General features: G+C 38.7%; 1 protein-coding gene across 10 annotated transcripts in view; it reads right to left on the bottom strand.

The window, feature by feature from the left end:
- The window catches only part of DNM3 (dynamin 3), a 373,749-nt gene that overhangs the window by 185,158 nt on the left and 168,583 nt on the right, over window positions 1–20,008 (bottom strand). For all 10 annotated transcript variants that reach the window (XM_079761529.1, XM_079761527.1, XM_079761525.1 and 7 more), the window contains one exon: window positions 18,761–18,874. In XM_079761529.1, coding sequence (XP_079617655.1) covers window positions 18,761–18,874 — 114 coding nt within the window. The remainder of the gene's footprint in view (window positions 1–18,760; window positions 18,875–20,008) is intronic.

The following is a 20,008-nucleotide window of genomic DNA, read 5'->3' as shown; positions in this document are numbered from 1 at the left end:
TCCCTCTGTGCCTGCTGCGGGATCCCTCCCAGTCAGTCTCGATCGAGACGTTGGGAGGATCTGGACCCATTAGGCCTGCATCTGACGCCTGTCCCGAGGGAGGTTGGGAGGGCCGGGACCTATTAGGCCCTCCAGGCAGGTGGTAGGACACCCTTGCCGGCCCGGGATCCAGATTTGTCCTGCTGACGTTTGCACCAGTTGTCAGGAGCCACCTGGCGGCTGCTTTTATATCGTTTCTTCCTTGCAGAGTGTCTATGGAGGGGAAGCTGCCGCAGTGCCCAAGGCCGACTTCCAGGAGGCTGGCAGTGCTGTCGGGATCATGCCGGCCGTGCAGGTCCATCAGTACCTGTCTTGTTTTCCAAAGACTGGACCTGTAGGACTACTGAGGGAGGGAGTGGCTGCCGCCAGACTGGTGGGCCACCAGGACGGGTCAGTCAGCTGAGCGGGCGCTCCCACTGTGGGAGCACAGTGACCACCAGGGGGCAGCTCCTGTGTTGAGCGTCTGCCCCTTGGTGGTCAGTGCGCATCACAGCAACCGGCTGTTTGGTTGCTTAGGCTTTTATATATATAGATTTGGGGGGAAAGCATCCAAATATGTAAAATAATAAATAGTACACATAACATTTCAGTCCAAAACTAAGATAAGGCTACAAATTAGTAACAGGAATTCTAAGTGCCATAAAAATTCAGTAGGGAGAAAAATCATCTCTGTGGGTTAACAATATGCTTCTGATCACAGGCATCTGAGTTAAAAATAAAAAGCTGAGTTCTGTTATTTACTGTAATTCCACCAAGTTATTACTTAACCTCTCTAAACCTCGATTTTCATCATCAATAAAATGGGAATGATAATGGTATCTAGCCCATAAAATGATTATAAGAAACGGATACATTTTATATGAAAGGATTTTGTAATCTGTAGAGAAGCTATAAAATGACCCTTGCAAAGATAGTAAACAGAATCACACCAAATTACAATTAATTTGGGAGAACAGAAGGTGGAGGGGGAAATGATGAACTTTTTCTTAACCTACTTTCTATTGTTTGAAAATTTAAGGCCCAGGCACTAATCTTATAGCAAAACATTTAAAGCAATATAAATACTATCTGAAGTGTGCATATATGGATGTCACAGAACACCCTAATTGTAAACACTAATAACCCTGTTTCTTTATAAGTACATAGAAACAAGTCTCCACCTGGTTTCAATTTGAGAATTTCTAAAGTCACAAAATTTTGCCAAGCTTGGGAATAATAACCAACTGAAGCCGTTTATTTTCCAAGACATTTTAAAACAGAGCAAGTTTTGTAGTCAACCAAAACCATCCATTGATGCAAACAATCAGTTTGGTCAATACCTTTTAAAATAAGTTAAACAACATCAGTTTTCAAAGGCAAGTCTTTGTCATCACTAACTTTGCTTTCTAGAGCCCATCACATTTAACTGATAACTTTACAGACCTGGAAAAGTCCTCAGGCCATTTCCAAAGGAATGCCAAGAACTTTCCATAGAGGCAAGGCAACGTTTTAGATTAAACTTGGTCACAGATTAGCATTCCTAACACTACAAGTAAGTGTGAGCTCTTTGAGGGCAGGAATCATACCTCCCTAAACTTTATTTATTTATTTTTTTGAATCCTCACCCGAGGATACTCTTTTCACTGATTTTCCAGACAGAGTGGAATGAGGGAGGAGGAGGGGGGAGAAATATCAATGTGAGAGAGACATGACCGGCTGTCCTGTATGCACCCTGACCAGGGGTGGGTGGGCAGTGAACCCACAACCGAGGTACATGCCCTTGACTGAGAATCAAACCTAAGACCCATCCGTCCGTGGGCCGATGCTCTAACCACTGAGTAAAACCAGCAGGCCAGGGCATATCTTCTTAAATGTTATATGCCCGGTTCCTGGCACTGTGACTAGCATATGAGTTAGGCAGCAGGAATCCATACTAGTTGAACTATTTGGAGGAAAGACAAATCTAAAACACTCTGAACAATTGCATGCCCAGTGAGGCAGGCTCATATGCGAAGGGGACAAAATCTTTATACTTGTTTCTGTAGAAAAAATCTCTTACAATGCTTCAAAAGGAGGAAGGATTAAGTTTGAGTTCCTTGAATAAAACATTATAAAAACCCCTATTTGAGAAAGGGATCTCTCCCCTATTGGAGAAAATACAGATGTGTGAACCAAGATGAAATCATGGAGCAGTCTGATCAGAACCACCTTTCATCTGCCTTGCCCGAAATTTCCAAGGCGTGTTTCATCGATATAAATAGCAGAGGGCAGAGGAAGGGCTTCCGTTACGGTGGCAGAACCGAGCCCACACCTGGAAGCCGGGGCTCCTGGCTGACTCCTGTCCCTCTGGCTCATGGCTCCTCTAGGATGACTTGTGAAGAAACAGACAGACACTCAAAAAGGATGGAATTGGCATCCACATGTAATAGGACTCCTCTGTTGTCTGTATGTACTCACATTTGCCTTTTTCCAGTATTCTACAAGGAGTTGAGGCATACTGGGCTTGCTCAAGCACTAGGCCCTGAAGACACAAGTATGGAAGCTGAGGAACAGGGACACGAGGTAATCCTTCTGATTTCCATGGATGATTTCAATCTCTCTGTGAATGATGTACCTGAGGCTAATCTCTCCATTCCGTCTTAAACTGCTGGATAATTCATTTGTATCTTATTTCATCTTCCTCCCGAGGTAAACGGGGCTCATAATAACTTTTGAAGTCTTTCATGTTATGTTCATCCAAGAGAAGACATTTCGGGAAAAGCAAGTGCTTTAAGACAGTTCTCCCTTGAAGCTTTTTTGAAATATTCAGCCCAGAGTACTTAAAGAGAGCTATATTCTTCTGCTTCTAAAAAGTATTGCAGAAGGCCAGTAGACATGAATTGCTTTGGCTGTAATTGTTTAGAGAACGCTAAGTCTCTTAGTTGGGCTACTCAAATTAAATGTGTAAGCTACCTAAGAATTTTCTCACATTTTGATCTTGGGAAGGGCAATTAATCAAGGTCACATTTGAGGACCTCTAACTTGAATCAGAATTCTATGATGGGAGAGTCAGATCTGCACACTTGGAATAGTCACCAGTATATATAATTGAAAACAGAAAGGACAGGAGAAGAAAAGGAGATGCCTGTGGGCTGATATGTTATAACCTTTGGTCAAGCGGTACTTGGCAAATTTCAACAGATTTAGTCAAGCAGAGATAAAACTAGCAGCAGAACACCATGAGAACAAAACAAAAAGTGATCACACAGAATTGGGGATGACCAGTGGAAAACCAACGCTGGACCTAATAGCATGGATCTACCAGAGGCAGTTTGGTGGGATCCTGGAGTCATTATTTCATGGTGGAGGCTGGCAATCCTAACTTTCCAGTTTCTTTAGGTCAAGCTATAGCACAGCGTTCAGAGCAGCAGCCAATGTCACTGAGGGAAAGGAGGAAGGCCACATGTGGAACTAATTACTCATGGAGAGGCCATGACAAAGAACATTTCTCCAGACTTTTCATGGGGGCTTCACTTTCAGGAAGTTGCTATAATTACTGTTCAAGTCTAGAGCAGCCTGCAAGCCGCTGACAGATCCAGCAGAGGAGGAGGAGGAGGAGGAGTAGGAGGAGGGAGAGGAGGAGGAGGAAGAGGAGGAGGAGGAGGAGGAGGAGGAGGAGGAGGAGGAAGAGGAGGAGGAGGAGGGACAAAGAGAGAGGGGAAAATGAACTTATCTGCCCTTTTTGACGAGTGAAATACCAGAAAATAAAGTACCACAGGAAAGCACGCGCGCGCACACACACACACACACACCAAAAAAAAAAAAAAAAAAAAAGATTTCCTAAGGAGCCCTGGCTTCCAGCGCTCTGCTTTCTGTTTACTTTCTTATCTACCCTGTGTCTTCAAGTGACTTTCTAGCCCAGATCAGACAGCAAATTTGTCCTCCTCCGCTGACTCCCTTTCAGTTGGCCACAGCAGAACTGTACATCTCAACTCTTTTTTTACAGCTTTTCCATACTGGGGCCCACTTCCTGCCCAGTTGAGGGAAAAAATCTGGCCTGAAGATGAAATGACTGTTTAACATTACACCAGAACATCTGGTACCATTTTACGCACAGACCCATGTCTGAGAGCAGGCGATTCTAGCGGTCTCTCCAGCGGCACAGCGCATACCCAAACCTCCCCAGGGTGACATCATCCCATATATGGACTCTCCAGCCCAGCCCTCCCCCTTTTCCTGGTCCTAAATTCATTGCCAGTTCCCCAGTCTGCAGCAAATGTGCCACGTCAAGACTGAAAATCACAGCACTGGAGTGGGGCTCAGTCAGTGCAGCAGGCTCCAGGGGGGAGAGCCGAATGCAACTGTTCCCAGGGACTGAGAGAGGATTTTAAGGGCCCAGATGGAAGCTTCTGGAGCTCCTGCCCCGTCGGCCCAGTGTTCAGACTACCTGTTCAGGACAATGCCGTTGTACAGTAGTCTGCACATTGGTTAGACTGGGCAAGGCACAGCAACGCCTTGGACGGCTGGGACAAGAGTGGCTGTTTCCGAGGAGAGGACGTTTGTTGGCTCCTCTTTTGTATCTCATATCCAGTGTTTTTCTTCACAGGTTTTACACAGTAGGGACCAAGAAGCCCTCAGGGACACCGCTGGGAAAAGACTGCTCCAGGGAAGACCTGCGGGTAAGGCCCTCTTGCCGCTCACCTGGGCTGTGACCGGGAGAGCTGAGGTGGGAACCAATGATTTGTATCACATGCGAAACAGGCATTTGTGTGGCCAAGAGCTATACATTTATTGTAAAAGGGCAACGGGGTGCGGTACATAGTGATTTACTATAAGTTACTCGCTTTCTGAAGATTTATAAGTATTTTCTTAAGCTTAAAGATTTTTCCACTTCAATATGAAATACAAAGACTCCAAATACTAAAAATAATTGAATGAGGCTAGTTTTCAATGGGTAAAAGGAATAATTCAGAGACCTAAAAACCTGTTGAATGAGGGCTGTGCTATCACTTGAATATCCCAGAATTGGTCCCATTTTGCCCCAAAGTAAAGAATACTTGCAATGTTTAAAATGCTGTATGGATAGTGCTTTTCTGAAATTTTACTTATATAAGATAAATACCAAAAATAACAGGATCTAACAATAAGAGAGTAGGCTGCCAAGTTTTTTTGCCCACCAGACCACGCAGATGGGACTTGCCCAGAAAAGAGCGCCAACCCAGAACTATTGAGTCAGCAACTGAATAAGCCGGGAAATAAAAACCTCTGTCTTCAGCTATCCCAATATATAGCCCTGAGGTTTTTTTTTTGTTGTTGTTTTTTTAAAATCCAAGAATGGTTGATAATTGCTGGTCAGCTGAGCCCTCATGCCTAGGTTTTACAATGTGTCTATGTCTCCGAGCATTTAAAATGATAAGGTACTTTGTCTAGAAAGCCACTGATAAAAAAGGAATTTGTAAACGAAGGCAAAAGTTTTTCTTGGTCAGTTTCCAGCTGTCCTGGAGGTGAAGGAGGGAGGGAGGGGGAGGAAGGTGGGAGGAAGGAAAACTGAATGAAATCCCAACAGAGAGAATAATATAGAAAGTCTGGGCTGCAATATGATCCACACTGAATTTCAGAGGTGGGTCCCTTAAGGAAAGTTCTGGAAAAATGGCACTGCCTCACCCCTAATTCCCTCAACCCCCTATTTATAGCAACCCCCAAAGAATTCTATATAATGAAAAATCTGTTCTATAGACTTAATCTGAAACATTAATATAATCTCTTTTGTCCTCCCTTAAATTCTTTAAAGTTATAGTGGTTCCTGAACAAATCCTTTTCTAAGTTATATTTTGCAACAATTCAAAAATTGTCACACATTCTCCTTTGCATAACAGTTTATTATAAAAGGTTCCCCACGTTATCTTTTGTCAAAATGATTTATTTTAAAATTTACCCTTTTGATCATCCTAAAACTGGTATTAAAAAAAAACACACGTTTTCTCTTCTATTCATGATTTTTAGTTAAAATATTATAAAAAGGGAGAAATTTAGCTATCTTCTCCACTTAGAGGATATGATTTGTTTTCTATTGTGACTTAGAGGTTTCCATATTATTTTTCATTGAACAAATGAGATTTTTTAAATCTATATAGTTTCTTTTACATAGGAAAACTGAAAAGAGAAACTATGAGATAACTTACCAGAGCTTATTTTTTCAAGAAATGTATTCTACTAATTTATACAGTTAGCAAAGAAGATAGTTATAGGGTACCGTAGTAATGTTTAAGATGTCTCAAATTTTGAGGGTTTTTTTGTGGGTTTTTTTTACTCTGTAAAAATGATTAAATTTTATAACTTACTTTCATTTCATGTATATTTAAGTGTCTTTTTTTATTATTATGAAATGGCTTTTTTATTTCAAAGAAACTAACCATCATCAGTCCCTCACCTATTTCCTCTCTCAGGATGACTTTTAGTTTGCAGACGGAGGGGACCCGAGGGTGTCCTTGGCGTAAGTACAGGAGTAGAAACCGAAGAATAAATTTGTATGGGGGGAGCCGAGGAGCCCCTACATGTGCTTGGAGTCCTGATTACCCATTTTTGATGCCAAGTTTTAACAAATGAAAAGGAATAATACTTATTTTTTTAACTGGCATGAGCTCAATGCAAGATCAAAAGCAAAAGCTCACTCTGTAAACCTCTGCTCACTGAAGGCAGGATGGTAGATTGTGCGCTGGGACATACACCGGCATGTATGCAAACTTAGTGTAAACTAAATTTATTTCCAGGGTAGAATAATGCTTAATTTTATTTTGATATTATACTTTGTAAGGAGACATACAAATATTTTAGGGATCATGGGATCTATTCCAGAGAAAACTAACCAACAGTGATCATCTTCGACTAAAACTGCTCGTGGATATAATGGGAAGTGTAAGTATCAAAATTAAACGCTGTATATCATCAGAAAGAGAAAATTGTTTGCAGAGCCTATCCAAAGGGCACTTCACAGAAACTCAGTAGTTATTTTTCATTTCAGTGTGTGGATGACTGATAAGTTAGACTAGATTTGGGGTTAGACTTTTCTGCCATCTAAGAGAAAGGAAATTCAGAGCTTTAGCTTTCAACACATTTTCTTAATTGGAAGAGGATCAATAGAAAACAGTTTATTTACATTTTCAAGGCCCCCCCCCCTTTTTTTTTAAACCATAGATCTCCAAATCCAAGAAGGTTTGTTTACAGTGGGACAAAATTTCACACCGATCACTTTCGTGTAATTAGTGAATAGATTTAATGCCCTTCCTGCTTGGCTTTCAGGCCTTCCACCCAGATAATGTGTTTATGTTTTTGAAAGACCAAAATATACTATCTCCCCCCACCTCTCGCCTACAGACCACCCAAGTTTTTCGCTCTGTGGGAAAGAGTGCAGGCATAAAATTCCTACTGATAGAATTTTTTCCTTTTTCTCATTGAAGTCGTAAAGCTGTTATTGTAAGGAAATAAAGTAAAGTACAACTTGGTAATGTAAAAAGTCCACTGATCCACCAGCGTCATCCTTAGTAAAGAGAGAGAAGCCAAAGCTTTCAGCTCGACAAGAGATCTGCTGTTTAAAAACAACCCACTTTCCTCTTCTCTAAAGAGAATATCCCACCCATGACAATAAAGTCCAAATACATAAAAGACCATCACTCAGAAATCCCAGCTTAAAATAACTGAAGGTCAGGTTTACCCTGAGGGGAAACAGAAATTTCTGAGCAAAGATGAAAACTTTACTTGCTTTCTTCTACCTTTTTACCTGGGTTTGCTGCTACTTGTGTAGACAGAAATAATTACCCATTTTTTGAAGAATTTTAATGTTTTAATTAATATAAATAATGAAGTCAATTAAGGAAAATAAGAACTAAAGGGTAGTGACCTTATTAAAAATTACACTGTGTGATAATAATGTACATATAGTTTTTTTCATATTTTAGCTATTATTTTAACTGATAACAAATTTTAATGTTTACTCTATAGTTTGGAAGACAGAAAAACACTCTTAACTGTTTTTTCAACCTTTCATCTTTTTAACATGGCTATGAGGTACGCAGATGCCACATACTTACTATAAGTGTGTTTTAAACATCTATTAGAAAAATAAATTATCCCAACGTCTTAAGAGCAATCATTTTTCAGCAAGATTTCCCCACCCTGAAAACAGTTATGGATTTCAGGGTCTGATATTTTGGGGTATCTTGGTTTACTAGAATTGTTTCACATTAAAAGAGAACATATGAACTCACAAATTTTTCTTTCTGTTTTTCCAGGTTACATCATTCCTTAATTGAGCAAAGTTAACTGGATCAAAGTATTTATGGGAGAGAGAGGGAAAGCTATACCGAATTACAGTAATTTTTAATTTCTACAAATATGCTCTTTGTAAGTGAATCACTCTATAAATATTTTCTGTTGCCCTGAATGCAGCAACGATAGCAAAATAGTTGCTTGAGGTATTTGTTTTCCCATACTCTGACCTTGTAATTATTTAATGGCAGCCAAGTTCACTGATGTTTTTGATTTTGTCAAGAAAAAACAGACAAGTCTTCTACTCAGAAGTGATGACCAGAAACAGAATCAGACATTTATTTTCTTGAAATTAAATAAATGGAAACTTGCACTTCTCAACTCTTTGTTAAAGCTGTAGCACATCTAGTCACTGCATAAAGGTTGAGCTGTGTACAAAACTCATTTTTCATAGCCTCTAAAAATTCTTTTGTTCTCCATAAAGTTTCTATCTGCTATTTTTCTCAGAATTTTACAGTGAACAGGAAATATACTATTTATTTTCTTTAAAATTCTTTGAAAAAAATCCTAATTACACACTCCTTGGACAATAATGTTTTTGTTGTTGTTGTTTTAAGAAATACCACTTATTGTCATTTTGACTATCTGGTGATTTTGTTGTTTAAAGGGAAGGGTATGAATTGATCATTTATTTTAAAAGAGCCAGTAGAGTTATTTTTGACTCACCAGAATTAAATTTTCTATCTGTATATTTAACATCATCACTCTTTCTCTCATATGAGTTATAAGGAAATCTTCCAAAGGGCCTGGTTTTACTTTTTGGATATGAAATGAAGTTTCATTTTCTGTGTTTAAGGGACTATTTTGTAACTGTAGTGCACTAACAAGATCCAAAACACAATCTGAGTGAGCATCTCTGTGACCAACAGCTGTATAGTTTATACCCTTTTGATTCATGGCAGGGCACTATCGTTAGTTAAGCGGAGGACTTAAGCTCACAACTGCTTTTGATTTGGTTTTCACATCCATACTTAAAAACTGCATTAAAAAGGATATGAGAAATTTAAATAAGTTCCTGTTGCTTAATAAAGTATTTGTAAAAACACAACCCGTGTAAAATCCCAAAGGTCGGCTGGTTGAACTGCCAAATACATTAGGCTCATTAATTATTTTTAAAATGGCTGCCATTTCCATGTAAATGATAAGTTTCTTTTTCATGGAGAAGGTTATGGTACTTATCTACTACAAGAAACATGTATAAACATGTCTTTATCTTTAACTTCAGTATTAAAATATGCAGAGTTTGGGGAAGAGGAAAAACATCTGGTTCAATTACTCTGAACTCTGACTGCATTATGGGCCAGTAATAACATGAACTGGAGTTAAGAATAAACCTGGTGTTTAATCTTTTTTGTTTGTTTGGTTTTGCCTTAAAATTTCAATATGAGTTTTCTGTCAAGTCAATGATTCATGTTAGCACATTGGGAACAAATGTATAAGTGTACTTTCTGAATAAAGTCGAAAGTCTAACTTGTTTTTAGTTCCATAATGTTTTAATGTTTAATTCTATTGTGTGTTTTTCTCCCTTTCCCCCTGACCCTCCAAATTCACCAAATCTGGAAAACAGACTGACCGTATCTGCCCATGAGCAAAGGAAACCTGAAGGAACCAAGGGCCTGGCTGGACGGAGTTGTCATGTGTCTGCCTGTCTACACTTGCTGTGCAGAACATCCGCTCACCTGTACAGCAGGCACAGACAGGCAGTCACATGACAACCCAGCCTGAATGACAACCAGCCATTGAAAGAAAGCAGCCCTCACACCATAGCATCTACACCAAGAGCTACAACCAAAATGAGGGGTTCGGGGGGAAGGCCTGGGTTTTTCATCTGTTGGTTTAATACTTAACTCGTATGTATTATTATTATTATTATTATTATTATTCTCTTTTGATTCAAATATTGAAACCCACCATAAGTAAAGTGAGTAGTGCCTATGAAATATAATAAAACCCATTTCTGAAAATGCTCCTGTGCTCTCTATAGTTCTCTTTTCCTAACTGTTGTCAGTAAATTACTGCCCTTGACATTAATTACACACAGCTTTGCAGCACCCTGTGATCAATATAACAAAACACAGAACTGCAAGTCTGATGCTTGACAAAGAATAAATGATCCTAATAATTCTACTTCAAAAACAAAGTTTTGTTTTCTATATCATGACTGTTTAAGAGGGACAAAAGAAAAAGAGGGAAGAAAAAATAACCCAGGGGATCATGTATCTTGAGTTAAACTCAACCCAGTTTGCACCTGGGTGGAACATAATGAAAAGAGTATTTGTTTCCAATGTAATTTTCAAATGTATTAAAATAGTTGCTTCTCCTTTTGGAAAGTATATAAAGTTAACATTGAATCTCTGCTATGCCTAAGTGTCATGACAGATATGCACAGATTACTGTGACATTGTTTAATTAAGAAGGAGCTTACACTATAGTTCCAAGGGTGGAGTGCATGAGGCTAGTGCACCCCCTTGGAATACACACTCCCATTCACTGTACACTTCCAAACTCTCAAGATATTCAGGCAATTCCATTATTGTAAAAATAAAAAAAAAAGGCAAGGACACGGATTAATGGATATACAATGTATATTTTGCCACATCTTTTGAGGAAATGTCAAAACATCAGTTTACACCCTGTGAACTGGAGTCAAATGATCAGATTAAAAAGTGGGGAGATGGGTAAAATTAGAAATTTGTCTGTTTTGATTTGCTTCACTCAAATGCTTTAACTTCAGTATTTAAAGTTAATTTTCATTTTTCTTAGAAAGGTTCTAGTCAAGCTCTAAAAAAAGTGTAACGCAAGGCTACCCCTAATTTTTTTGGTTTTAATCTAATTAAACATTTTAAGCATATACTTTGGATGAAAGCAAACTTTTTATTCAGTATTTCATTTTTAAAATGAAACACTTAGTCTTAAGACTAAAAACCCCATGAGGTTCAAAATTTCTACAATTTCATATTTTACCAAATCTGACACTATCGCTTCTTTTTTTAAAAAAAAATTTGATTAGGTAAAATTATGAAGTAAATATACGATTAAGGCTAAATTCTTTCATTTAACAATCTGGCCTAAGCAAAGATGTCATCTGCAAAATACATTGTGCAAAGAAAGTTTTTACCTTACAGAAAAATCTCAGGACCACAATATAGAGTATTAAATAACAGTTCACAAAATGTAAAAAATAAACAGGAAGGCAATATCAAAATGTCTCAGAGAATATTTACATAGTACCACCCAATTTGAAATTCCTTCTATAACCTGCAGCAAAATGCTGACAGGAGTCCACCCATGAATCATTCTCTGGGACCCCGCACGGCAGCACCCGGGCATGCATGAGGCTCTCCAAATGACACATAGCTGGGTCAGAACATAAAGGAGACTGTTCCATTCCACCCGACTCCAAAGGGAGAGCTAGGAGGCCAGCAGAGTCATCCTTATGTGAGCCACTAAGGATAACATTTAAAATAACCTCATGCCTAACACCTTGGTTTTACAGTTTTTATATGGCTCTCAAAAAAATATGCTTGAAAGAATGCTATTTATATTTAAGTTCACTATATGATGCACATTTGAAAACGTAACTTTTCTAGAAAAGGATCATATGAAGGTTAATATTGTTCTTCCAGTATACACTTTCAAGTTAGGACAAATAACACATTTAGGGGAGTGGTGTGAGTCTATACATATTTTATTAAATTTGAAATAGCATCTGCCATTATGCTTTGTTGAATACTACTATATATTTTTTTAAATTATAAATCTTTAGATAATGCTAAATATTTGGAAATGTTTATATGAAATAATCCTACATTTAAAACCTAACATGATATAGCTTATGTATGTGAAAAAACACACATAACTATGATCATGAAGAATTTCAAATAATGTAAATGTTTTAAAGTTCAATATTTGTTGGGACTGTTTTTTTGGTAAAAAGATATCTAAGTTTTGGCTAACTCAAACAACTCAGCGAGGATTGTGAATAGTGTTCACAGGGTTATTCCTGACCTCCTCATCACAGGCAGCATGCAGACCTGGCAGGAAAGGCAGGATCTTGATCATATAAGTGAAAATGGAAAGACATGAAAATTTCTATAACTTCTTGGCCTCACAGCTTTGGCCATCCAGGGATATAGCTGTCATTTTATTTCCTATTACCGAACTTACATTTGTCATCTGTTACAGCTACATAATAAAAACAATACTAAGTAAATATCCCTATAAGGGAATTATATAATCTCCTTATCAAGCTATCCAAACACTTCAACCCACAAAAATGAGGCCTGTAATTTTTTGAGTCTGAAGAATGTTCTTATTTTAATGCAGATTTTGGCCTTTATTCAACAGTGTATGGTTAGTACATTTCCACTGGAAACGCTTCTGTTGATCTACCCTACTTCCCTATGAGTATTCCATTATGATTTTAATCTTCATGTTGGACTATAGAAATTGAATAAATATTGGCTATGTGCTATTATTCATAAAGTAGTCCCCTTCAGAGATTTTTAACTATCATTTACACATTTCTCATTGATATTTAAAAATAAGGTTCTTTTCTTCTTCATTCAGAATTTCTTATTCTCCCAAAATTCATATTTTAGATGCATTTTTAAAAATTCATAGCTTTTTTCCCAAATATAATTTTAAAGTATTCATGTAAATATCATAACCCAAAATCCTTTTGATGTGAGTTTGTATTTTATTCCCATAACTTTCCCTTTTCTAAATTCCTCCCTAGAATTGTGCAGAGATACCGATATTTATGATGTATAAAAGCAACATTGTCAAATTTGTTTTCTGCTTAAATGGTCTATCCAGGAAGCCATACAGTCAGAGGAAGAAAAAAAAATTCATTAACCTTCAATGATGAAAATTAAGAAAATTACCTCTCATGGTAATTTTACCCTGTATTTCAATAATTTAGTTAAGGCACTTGAGACAGCAGAACATGGTGAATTATCGTGCTGCACTTCTTTATTCATTTGCTCAATCACATATTCACAATTGGTATTTACTTAGTGCTACCTATCAGTGTCATACCCCCTGGTGGTAGAACAGTGAACAAGACAATGGCTCCTGGTCTTAGGAGGCTTACAGGTTAGCAGGAACTTAAAACACTTATCCAATACTTAGCACATGTGATGAGTTGTCACATCAATGCCACCTTCTGAAAAAAAATCTCTGAAATCCATCATTTCTATCAATTTCCATCAACCTACCCTAGTCCAAGCCACCATGATCTTTTATGGAAACCAGAGCAACAGCTTTCTAATAATTCCCCAATCCAGTTTTGTCCTCCTCCAACATATTCTTTACAAGGCAACCAAAAGGATCTATAAAAAATTCAAATAATGCTATGAGACTCTCCAGCTTTCAAACTTCAAAGGCTTCTCATCATTTTCAGGATCAAAATCCTTAATCTTTAAAGGACTCTTTATAGAGTCCTTTTCTCTCTTTGTTCCAGTCACTCTGGACTTCAGTTTCTTAAATTCATCAAGCTCAATCTTGCCTCAAAGTATCAACACAAACCTTCTCTGACCACACAATTGAATGTCCCCCACACTGGGACCCCCATCACTGGATTTATTTTCTTCACAGGCTGTCATCTGCATCTCTTTTCCTGTTTATGTGTTTTCTTTATTGGGAAAAAACCTTCATGAGGGCAGGTACCATGAATTCCTTGCTAACCATCTGTACATTGTGATTAGGAGAGTGTCTGGTACATAACAGCTGTTCAGATAATATTTGTTGGGAAGTGTTCGGGTAACTAAGAGCACACACTGACTTTTAGCTGTGGGCTAAGCTCTTCATTGCTAATATGGAGAATGTAAATAAAGTACTAACTTAGCTCAATGCCTGGTAAACTATGAATACTCAATAAATGTTCGTCATTTTGAAGATGGTGATCATCATCGATTATCACTCAGATTGAGAGCTGACCTGCAAGAGTTTAAGCAGGTAGAATGAATAGCAGAGATACTATTGACAACCACAATTACTGTTCAATTAGGGAGCATCTTGTTAACTGGAAGTCCATTAGATTTGTTTGAACATTTGATTAGTTTGGATCTGCAAAGGTGAGCATGTAGGAAGAGTGAATGTACAATAGAGTGAGACACACCTTGAGTTTGGGGCATTTCCAGATTGGTGGCCATTGAGGGGTGATATGGGAAGGGGAAGAGAAAGAGATAAACCAAAGCACTGTCCTTGGGCTGGGCCAGTACAAGGTTAGAGCTGTCAGTGACACCCCCAAGTGAAGGGTCCATTCCTCAAAAACTATTGTGGCCCGGCCAGTGTGGCTCAGGGGTTGAGTGTCAACCTATGAACTGGGAGGTCACAGTCCAATTCCCGCTCAGGACTCATGCTAGATCCCCAGTAGGGGGCGTGCAGAAGGCAGCGGATCAATGACTCTCTCTCTCTCTCTCTCTCTCTCTCTCTCTCTCTCTCTCTCTGATGTTTCTATCTCTCTTCCCTTCCTCACTGAAATCAATAAAGAAATATATGTATTTTTTTAAAAAACTCTTGCACAGAGGGCTATCTAACATTCTATTCGAGGTTGTTTGAACTGCTGTACTGCTTCCCAAAACCCTTAGTAAATATAAGTACTACAAATATCCTTATGTTATTTTGTTAGAAATCAAAGGAGCTAACTATCATCCACTCCAGGCCCAAGAGGATATATGTGGATACACAACCTGCATATCCATGCTCTGTCCTCACTCCCTTGGACAATTCCTCTTTGACTTAGGATACACACTAGCAAAATACCCTGGGGAGGATGAACCTAGCAAGAAGTCTATGCAATCCCTAGAAATGCACTCAGGGCCACATGTACTAGTATAGGATATTTCAGAGTCTGGGGTACTAGAGCATGACTGAAACGGACATCTAAGTTTTGGCAAATCCCCTTGGTAATTAGTTATAAACTGTCTAATCCTGTAAAAGATGTTCTATTTCTTTTTGTGTCACAGAAAACCCCAATCTCAGGGTAAAGTTAGAGGATAGTATAAAGTCAAGCAGATAGATCAATTATGTCTACCACAACGTCATTGTATTATAAAGACTCTGAAGATAACAGTAGAAATAACATTGCCTCAGACACTGGTGGAAACCTTCCTGTTAAGCTCATCTATCAATAACATTATAAATAATATTATTTTAATGTAGAATAATGGTTCAAAAAGTAGAGTCCACAGAGGTTGGAGGGTGTTCATAAACTCATCTAAAATTCAAGGGTAGGGTGGATGGATTTGTTCAGAACAAGAAGGAAAAATGCTGGGACTTACTATTACAGTCATGCCAACTGTAGCTTAAAATTATTATACAGGGTTATTATGCTCTTGCCTCTGCCAACTTGGCTAGAAAATAGCATAGTTTGATATCATCATCTCCACTTCTTGGCTAAAGTATAGGAGAACCCATAGGCTGAAGGGGAGGCAGAATGGAAAGTCTCACTAAAGGAATGGGATCTGAGTTTCCTCTTATTATTTGAACCTTAACATTCTCTGCTAAAAAAAACCACAACAATAACAGCAAAGAAAAATGAGATCCTATGTCACAATATGAGATATGAGATGACAAAAGATTAAAAATCAGAAAACATGAGTCAAAAAAACAGCATCATGGAAGGAAGGAATACTACTACTTGCAATGACAAAAATAAAAAACATAAACATGATTCCTAAAAGTTTATTTAAGCACTTAGACTTAGTAATATATGATTTCTTAGAGTCCTATAAAATCCCTTTGGGGTGACTTGGTTGCTAATGGTTCCCATTTGGTAAGTGAAAAGACTGAGGCGCAGAGAAGAGTGACTTGTTCCAACCCTGGCAGTTAGTCCTGGCAAGCCCACATCCTCCAGCTCCTCCCCCTTTTGAGTGTACGGAGTATGTGGTCTATAAGGTCTTTTGTTCAATTAATGTCAGCCTGAAGAACAGTTTGAGCCATTGTTCTTTCATCACAGATATATTTCACAAGTCGTTTGTATTTATTACAAATCTGTCATAAGTTAAATAAAACCATATCTAGTCATATGACGCAATATGCTATTTATTCAACAGCCACTTAGATTATAATGAAAACATACCAGTCTAATTACACGAGAAAGCAGGAGGATGGCAGAACACAGGGAAAAAATGTCACAATCCCCTATGAAAATGTGAATATAGTTATCATTGAATAAATGAGCAAATCTATAAATAACTTATTTTTACTGTGTCGCATTTGCTTGACTAAGAGAAATGGTCAAGTAACAGGATTTCCAAAGCATGAAAGTGCTGATGTGGGTAGAGACAGATACCATGGGAACAAAGGACAAGCACTCAACTTACAACAAATTGACCCCAGAAGTTGAGTTTGAACTGAGGCTTATTTTCACAAAGAAATAGTCTAAACTTGGGTTTTCTGAGGTTTCCCACAGAAGCATGCTCAATTCATATGTAGTTGAACTCTGGCAATTAGACATTTATGGAACCTATGCATTATTTAAAACATGGCTGTTGAAGGATGGTGTTCGGGGTATAAACTCAAGAAGCCAGAGATGAATCAGTGTCTCTGAGCCGCATCCTCCTGACGCTTTTCCTTGACCTTTTTCCCCCTTACCCTCCTTCCAACACCGGTTCCCACTAACACACACGAACGACTATTTGTTGAACACCAGCAGTGAGTAAGGGACAGTGCTGTCCCCTCTCTTTTGCCCTGAGAGCAGGCTCAGAGGTGGTCTGCAGTGATAGGAAGCTCTGGGGGGGGGGGGGGAGGGCAGAAATAGCAGAAGAGGACACACCCAGGGTGGGGTGGTGGTCAGGAAGGTGGGAATGACTGATGATGGCCCCCGTGGGAAAGGCTTGGTCCCACTGTCTGAATTTGAGTGTTCCTTTCAGGCCACCCAGGACAGGACACCATCTTCTAGCCTGGACCACTGCCACGGTCTCCTAGCTGGTCTTCCTTCTTCTCTTCTTGCCATCCCCCTCTTCCCACATGAGTATTGCACCCCACACATCATGCCAAACTCAGCAGCCTCTTCCGTCTGCACCCCCCACTCCCATTTCCCTCTGGTAATCACCATACTGTTGTCTGTGTCTCTGAGTTAGTTGTTGTTGTTGTTGGATTAATCCCTTCACCTTTTTCACCCAGCCCCCCAACCCACCTCCCCTCTGACAGCTGTCAGTCTGTTCTCTGTGCTCTTTGAACACTGCGGACTCCCACCGAATGATAGGGACAGCAGCCAGCACAGAAAAGTGACCATTACTAGTCCTCAGACTCTCCCAAAAACCAATTCCACACTTGACTGAAGTCAGTAAAATATATGACATAAAAACTGAAAATAAGGCTTTTGAGTAGGAATTTTCTTTGGACCTTTCTATAGGATTTACTTTCCTTTACTGCAGAAAACTCAGTGGAAATCACCTGACCATCTGATATTCATTCAACACCCTATTGTCCACAAAGCACTTAGGGAACAGAAAAACTATACAAGACATAAAAATGTTCCTTCAGCAACTGATAAGGGTGTCTTGTAGTGTTTTTAAAAGATGTGAAACCAAGATTGGAAGGACTATTACGTCTGAAATGCATGCTCAAATATATTTGAGACAGTCTCACCTGCAAATAGTTTTGCTATCATGGACTAGTTTTCTTATTGAATGTTTGCATGCTGCATTTTAAGCATCAAAAACTTCTCGGGTAAAACCAGAGCTATTAAAATTTCCAAGACATAGTTCAATTTCCATCCATGCCCTCCCAAATTGAGCAGTAACACTGTATCACTCTACAGCTCTTTAATGGCTCTGCAAGAACGACATAGTATATTTTTGTGTGATTTCATAGCTATCAGATTTAAATGAGTAGTAAGTCGCAGGACCAAAATTATTAACATCTAACATGAACCAGAACACCGCCATTATCATAATTCATGCTTTTACATAGATATCAAATTCTCAAAGAACAAAATTCACATAAACAGTTTTCAGGGACTTGAAGACGAATGATTTGGACATTTTCAAAACCCTGTCATTTGAGACCGATGTCACAGCAACAATTCCAAAACACTTTATTAACTCGGCATCAGTGCTATTAATTTCGCTGTTATAATGCTCTATTACCTTGAGTCTTTTCAACATGTTATTTAATGAAAATTGCTTTCACAATTGTTTTAGTCCCCTGTCATTATTACAAAGAAATAGTTTGCAACTATTGACTCCTAACTCCGTTTCTTCAGGTAAACAAACATGTGACTATATCAATGAAGTAAAAGAAATTTAAGGGGAATATTATAAAATTAAAAATGTATGAGAAAAAAAAAAAAGCACAGTGCTTATTCAAACACACATCCCACAAGCTAGGTCTTACTGAAAGAGAACCACTGGTGTCTCAAAATTAAATATCACAATAATCTCACTTAACTTGAAATGAGAAAACTCTGTCACCCTCTGCGGCTTACCTCATCATCTTTATACCAGGATAGGCTTTCAGCAGTCAGGACAAACCAGTATCCCTTGGAGCCTCCTTTCATGATGCCGATGTTGCTGATGGTGAGCCACCCCTTGCGAATCACCTGCAAGAGAGCACAGGTCAGAGGAGAAGCTTAGTCCAACATGAGCCAATGGAGACCAGGTCTTGCACTAAGTGAAGTTCAAAACAAGATACAAATCACAATAAGAACAGCATTGCTCCCCCAAAGTTCAACTTCCATTACTCTATTTATCTCCCAAAAGCACCGATAACCAGAGGGAAGTCTCTCCCATCAAATGAACAAAATCAAAATGGCAGACTTATATAAATGGTGGAAGCAGAACAGCTGAGAGAGAGGAGTGAAATTCTTGTGCCAGGCCCATTTATGGCACGGCTGCTAAAATGAAAGCATTCTGGTTGATTGGATGGACAGCAACAGACTCTCCGTGCCCACCGCCTCTGCTCCCATTGTGGCTCACTTGTTTGCCTGGTTTTGTCTCATCAGGATTTCCACTAGAGGCTGGCCACCAAATGGTCTAAATTTATCCATCTACCTCTGGTTGTTATTTGACACACTAAAGAAAAAAATGCAAGCTAGCCAAGTAGTTCCTTGTTAACAGCTCTGAATAAGGCTGAATGAGGAAAAGAGCTGAAATAATAAGCTAAAATTAAAAATTTGGCCCTGACTGGTGTGGCTCAGTTGGTTGGGCATCATCCCAGGAAACGAAGGGTTGCCAAGTTCAGTTCCTGGTCAGGGCACATGCCCGGACTGTAGTCTAGATCCCCAGTGGGGGGCGTGCAGGAGGCAGCTGATCAATGATTATCTCTCATCATTGATATTTCTATCCTTCTGAAATCAATAAAAATATATTTTTTTAAATTTTGGAGCTTTTAAATGGTCTAGATTTATCCATCTATCTCTGGTTGTTATTTGACATACTAAAGGATATGTAGCATCTTCATAAAAATCTTCAAACAGCTTCTAAATTTTAAAATATTAACAACGTGGCTTACTGATTTATGATGTATAAATGTCCTTTAAGTGAAAATCTATTTTTTTCTCAGTTGTGAAGTTAAATTCTGTTTTTTCATAAGGCATAGTTTATCGTCTTCTCTATGATACATAATTTGTTATCACAGGACCAGAAATGAAATACTATATGGAAATGTATGATATCGCTTCAGATGTCAAAAATCATCCTATACCTAAATTGTTCAATACCTTAAGAGAGCCTGA

Source organism: Cnephaeus nilssonii (genome assembly GCF_951640355.1).
Source record: "Cnephaeus nilssonii genome assembly, chromosome: 21".
Taxonomy (NCBI): Eukaryota; Metazoa; Chordata; class Mammalia; order Chiroptera; family Vespertilionidae; genus Cnephaeus; species Cnephaeus nilssonii.
Note: the sequence above shows the minus strand (reverse complement) of the source record. Positions and strands in the feature narration are given on the sequence as shown.